The sequence below is a fragment of the Charadrius vociferus genome, unplaced genomic scaffold (genome assembly GCF_000708025.1).
Source record: "Charadrius vociferus isolate BGI_N301 unplaced genomic scaffold, ASM70802v2 scaffold539, whole genome shotgun sequence".
Taxonomy (NCBI): Eukaryota; Metazoa; Chordata; class Aves; order Charadriiformes; family Charadriidae; genus Charadrius; species Charadrius vociferus.
In genome coordinates this window covers 195,987-202,035 of record NW_009650192.1, presented here as the reverse complement: position 1 = coordinate 202,035, position 6,049 = coordinate 195,987, and the positions used below count along the sequence as shown (strand labels likewise).

Sequence of the window (6,049 nt, the reverse complement as noted above, 5' to 3'; positions counted from 1 at the left end):
TTTTAAAAAATAGACTTTAAAAAAAACTTTGGAGACATTATGGTCAGAAAAATAACCTCGCCTGCATAAATCAGCGGAGTGCTGACATATGTCTGCAGGCAACACGACTTTCCCTGGATGTATACACGATCAGTTCTTCTTTCTCCCCAACGGCTAGACATGAGGGATGGCAGGGGACCTCCCCATGGGGTGGTTCTGAGTGTTTGGGGTATAGCTGCCATGTATCAGCCACATTAGTCTGTGACCTGGTAGGTTTTGTTGTTGGATTTCTACGTACTGGGGAGGCTGTTGGATTTCTACCCTAAATTCAGCGGGTACTGCACAATGTTTAAGGTTATTGTTTGGTTTCTTTAGTGTGAAATGTAACTAGGGAAGCTGTAAATCTGAAAAACAACCTTAGGACTATGTTCTTTGACTGGTAGGTATCAGGAGTAAAGCTGGATTTGGTATCTGTGCTTTTTTGGAGAACATACAATGATTATCCACTGGCTGGCTAGCCTACAGAAGTGGGTGTTAGCAGATAGTTCTCAGGAATTCAGTGTATTCCTGCATCTTACATACACAAAAAATGAAACTGCCTTGTCATAATGGCTTAACCATCTTTTCATAAAATACTAATAGTACCAGGTATGCTAAACTGCTTGCTATGAGCTCTCTAGCAGCAGACCCAGCCACAGCTTGAGGCATTTCGCAACAACATGTCAAGTGATCAATCTGTCACAGCACCAATATTTTCCTCTTTAAGGCAGGTCTTTCATCACATTGGAAATGACAGAGTTGCTGAGCTAATCCAAGACAGTTTAGAGTGACGTGTATTAATTCAAGACCGTACCTAAGTGATAGCTGTTTCTTCGAAATTCCATTACAGCTGCGTAACACATGCTTAGCTACTTAATTCAGTAAAATCTGTTTTTTATATGCCAGCTATCCCAGTCCTTCCAGAAATGTCCAATGAATCTTTGTTAGTTACTTCACCTTCACATGTCCTGGGCAATCATTACTTCTTTTTACCCATTTGCTTCTTGATAGCAATTTAATACTCTGAAAGAAATGAGTAATGGGAAAGAATATTACTGTTGTGTGTATGATAAATTAAAAGCATCTATTTTCCTTGAAAAGATGCAGCAGTTGTAGTACTCCAAGAGGCTTATTCCTTTCTGTGTAAGCTCCTATACAGGAGGTTAAACTCGGCCTGGAAGCATAGTAATTTCCCCTAAAATTAGAGCTGCCTAATTATAACAAGAGTGCTTTCAGAAGTCTTCCTTCTTAGGCATAGACCATTTGTCAAGTAAGGTCAACAGCAGACAAGCAGAATGGACTGAGGTCCACATCTCTGGGTACATCATTGTTATTGCAGCCACGGCCTGGAGTCTCACTGGACCAAAAACATTAAGGCCATGAAGCTGTTGGAAGACTTAGGAGTTTTAAGGCTTGGGACCTGTCTACAGGGAAAGTTCGGCAGGGGTGAGAACCAAAACTGAAGAGCTCAGACAGACAGAAGGATCAGAGGCTAACCAAGGGGAGCAGACATTGACTGGAGAGAAAAGACTAAGGAAGAATGGGGGAAGGGAAATGGCTACCACAAAGAGGCAAAGTAAGCCATTTCAGAATTCAGTGTTTATTAATAGTACTGAACCCAACAACCAGTGTGTTCTTCTGAACCACTTAGTGACAATATTTAATGCTTACCTATATATACTTTAAGGATTCTTGCAACAAAGTTGAGTCCTACCAGAGCTGTAGCTGCAGTACACCAAAGGCCAGACTTGGTGTCTGCTTGCTGAGAACAGCAGCAGATTGGGAGCCTTTCTAAAACAGCGAGGCTGGCAAATGCACGCTCACCAGTTTTGCTTCTAGTTGGCCAGATATCTTCTGAGCAAACTCAGAAGCTCCAGGAAAGTAGGAGAGTTCACAATACATTTAAGAGAATCTTCTCTCAGTGTCAAGGGAAATGTTACTGCATAAAATTCCCAGATAATAAGGAAACTAGAGATAAATAATTTTTTTTAAAAGGGGGTTCTGGCTACTGGATAGAGCTGTAGAAATAAAGATACACATGACCTCCAAGGGCTCTTGGAAGAGAAGTACTGATAATTAACAGTACAAATTCAAAAACTCAAAATGTGGGAAAATGCAGAAATTAGCATTGGCTACACAAATTTATTTCAGCCCTCTTGTGTATGGTTTATGATGATGATATCTTAGCCCCCTATATTTTCTATGGTCTCCAGTCTCCCATAGTTCACATCGTGGATAGTGGTCACTGAATGAACAGCTATTCAGTTTCTTGTTTCCTGTTTGCAAAGTTATGTTCATTGAGATCTGCTAAAGAAAGTGCATAAAATGAGCTGCTATTATCTAGAACCTTCTAAGCATGTATGGACAGCTATTTACTTCACAAAATTTGTGCAAGCTTTAATGGATAAAGCAAAAGGCATGGCCCTTATATGATGGTCACCTCTCTTCTTAAGTCAAGTCCCATCTTTAAAGCACGAGACCTCTGGACTCTTCAAAGCCCATTAAATGTTTAAACATACAAAAACAATGTACCTTACCTAATCTTGTCCTCAGAAACAGATTATTTTTTTTTTCAAAAAAAAGTAATTTTTTTTGATCTAAGGAAGATATTCGGTATGGAAGATGTCAGCCTGAATGGTTTAAATTAGAAGGAATGAACAAAAGCATTTACATAGAAATGAAGGGTGAAGTTGACACCCTGATCTGTAAAGAGCAAATAATTTCTATGGAAGTGCATAATCCAGGGAGCAAGTTTAGAAGCAGAGCTGCAGTTCACCCAACATTTTGCAGATGCTGAAAAAGAGCACAAGTGTGGTAGCTATCTGAACCTATTTACTCTTGCATTGTGCTGCTGCAAAGAGCCTTAAAGTGTCAATTCAATGTTCTGTTATTGGCAGTGATAAAGTGATACGAGTTGTTCCTGAGAGCGAGAGGGAAACGCAGATCCTGAGGGCTGCATTTAACAGGCTTAAGGTGAGTTTGATTATTTTCATCTCCTTTTTCTGATGTTTGTTGAAGACTGTAGTGGGTGGACTTTCATTTGGCACTTTGCTTCAAGCTATTTTATACTCTGAAAAGCAGCCTTTGCCCATTAAATTCCTGATTTCCCAATAAAATAGCATAGGAATTAGATTAATCATGCCTGACAATTTTAACAAGAAACACTTATTGCCTTAAAATAATATAGGTGCCACACTTGCAAATTTGCTTTTTTCACTCTTCCACTTCTTGTTAGCGTACATAGTTGCATGCTTCATTATCTGGCTGATGGTTTTATTTAAAACACTGAGTTAATTCAAGATGTGAACACACACAGGAATAGAAAAAGGAAGTGGCTTCAGTTTGAGAATCTCCCTGGCAGAATAATTTTCTGGAGGCAGTTGAGAGAGTGTCTACAAGGCTCACTAGCAAGCCAAAAACTTTCTTCCCTGGCCTTTTACTGCAGATATAAAGGAAAAGTAATGGTGCCACTGTAGCAGCAAGGCACAAGAGCACTCTGCAGGGTGCTGCTTTGCCTGCACAGTCTTTCCACAGCAGTGTGTCCCACTGTCTCAGGGGAGGATGGGGAGTACCTGTAAGCCAGGTCTCTGGCCCCTACGACAGCATGGAAAGGACTGCACCATACACATGCGCTACCCTCGGGCGCTGGGGGAGTGACAAGCCTCATTAATAGTCTCCAAAACACAGCCTAACCAGAGCAGAACCTGAGAAGTAACAACCTGATCACTACATTGAGTTTGTTCCAGAAGTTGAACACAAGTCCAGGCTCTGCATCTTGCCCTGCATTAGCTCATGCTCTGCTGGAGCCCGGTGGGCAACAGTTGACTCCTCCCTTGTACCTATGAAGGTAAAGGAGTTTGATGGACAGCCCCACAGGCCCTACAGGCAGAAGCGACATTCATTTGGTGCAACAAACTCAAGCCTTCATTTGTGTCTGGCTGAAAAGAGCTATATGGATGTAGACAAAGGAACACGTTGGTAACTTTGGCCATCCTGTGACATACGGTTTTGGGTCATAGCAGACCACCAGTGGTACCAAAGTAATGGGAGCATGTGCAAAACCTTGGGGCTGCTCACTGCTTCCAACTCCAGCAAACTATTAGGCATTCTGCTATGTATCTCTGTCTTCGTTGTTGAAACTTCATTTAAGTGATGGTATTCTTACTGAGGCAAAGAAGGTAGGTGCATATAATTTTCTAGTTCAATCATTAACATCTGGGATACAAGAAAATAAAATCTCAGGCTGCATACCAAATCAAACAAAATGAAGATCTTAGAAGAGCTTTTACACCCTCCTGAAAATTATTCCATCTTTCAGTTATGACAAAGCTTTCTTGCTACCATTTTTTAAGAAAGTGGACAGAGCTACCTTAGGTACCTCAGCCCAGGAGAAGGCTAACTGCTGTGAATGCCCCACTAGTCAAGGTGTTGATTCCTTACTAGGTTTAAGTAGGAAGGCTGAGGCTGTCTTCATCACCTCTGCATTTCCTAACGATATGTTCAGTTAGTTCCCTGCTCAAGGTGCTATCTTTTGTAAATCCCTTTCTCAAGACATCCAACCTGTGCACATGTTGCATGAGCAATTTCAAGGTTCAACAGAGGCAGCGTCACAATGCAATGTATTATAGCACTTTGTACTGTAATGCCCAACTCTCCTGAAGAATATCGTCTTATATTTGTTTCTGCCGTGCTTACTAAGGGCCTGACCCTCAACTGTGAATGTTACTGTAATACCCCAAAAAGAATAATTGTTTTACTCCCAATTAGGAAAAAAAAAATCTAACCATAAACCCAAGAAATACATGTGGAAGCTGGTTTTTGCATTAATTTCTTCCCCCTGGATGCTGGAACATAAAGAGGGAGCACATGTGTTTTTTCCTTTCTCCTCATATTGCAGACCCTGCGAAGCAAAAGGGTTACTCACCTTCCTGCAACTGTTTCTCATTACAGAGCTCCCTTAGGCTCCCAGAGAGAGATTTCTTTCACCCAGTTCCATCAAAGTGGGAGCAGTAGAAACTTGAATAAATAATTGCATGCTATAACTCTGAGAGCAGGATAATAAAATTTTGGCAAACTGCATTGGAATCTGACTAGTTAATTAGAAAGTGATTGATTCTGATGAGGTAGTAAGATGAGGAGGTTGAAGGGAAGATTCAAAAAAAGAGAGAGAGCATTGACACCCAGTTTAATGAAAACAGGCTGGGTTTGGCTGCATTTCAGGTCTTAGGGCTCTTCCATCTGCAGCTGCTTCACTACCCATCTACATGGGGTCAGACAGAAAGAGAAACCTGAGGGGCTAACAAGTAATGGATACATTTAACATTAAATTATCATTATCTTTTCCCCCACAAAAAAAAATTCCCGAGTTATTCACTCATGAAGGAGTGGATGGATAATGACACTTCTTAGAAGTGCCAAGTACTCACAATACCAGCAAAAGTCAGTAGCGGCCGCAAGTCATCACCCCCTTTAAAGAACCACGTATTTAGAGTTGGGCAATTTTTTGAGTCTCCATGTCAGTCTCCCCTGTCCTTCCCCCGCCCCCAGACTTCCACAGTTGGAAACTCAACCGACAGTGGACTTGCATTCAGTTTTTTAAACATGAGTCTTTAAGCACAGTGCTGATGATGTGCTTGGGAGAAAATAGAAGACTGCACCAAAACCCAACCCCAACAGTGTAAAATAATCTACAAACAAAGCCCAGGTATAGTCCTGTTGCTGTCTTAACACACTATGCCCGACAAACAACAGAGACGTGAACGGGCAGTCAACAGATATATACAAATTGCTATAATTGAAAGTACTGCGCTTTGGATTTTTACATTTTAGAGTCATAGAATCATAGAAGGGTTTAGGTTGGAAGGGACCTTAAAGATCACCTAGTTCCAACCCCCCTGCCATGGACAGAGACACCTTCTGCGAGACCAGGTTGCTCAAATCCCCATCCAGCCTGGTCTTGAACACTTCCAGGGATGGGGCTTCCACACCTTCCCCAGGCAATTTGTTCCAGTGCCTCACCACCCTCAGGGTA

General features: G+C 41.6%; 1 protein-coding gene across 1 annotated transcript in view; it reads left to right on the top strand.

Moving 5' to 3' along the window:
* The first annotated feature begins 404 nt into the window (after positions 1–404).
* The window catches only part of CPA6 (carboxypeptidase A6), a 49,133-nt gene continuing 43,488 nt past the window's right edge, over positions 405–6,049 (top strand). The window contains exons 1-2 of the mRNA XM_009892954.1: positions 405–418; positions 2,916–2,991. Of these exons, the coding sequence (XP_009891256.1) occupies positions 405–418; positions 2,916–2,991 (90 nt within the window). The remainder of the gene's footprint in view (positions 419–2,915; positions 2,992–6,049) is intronic.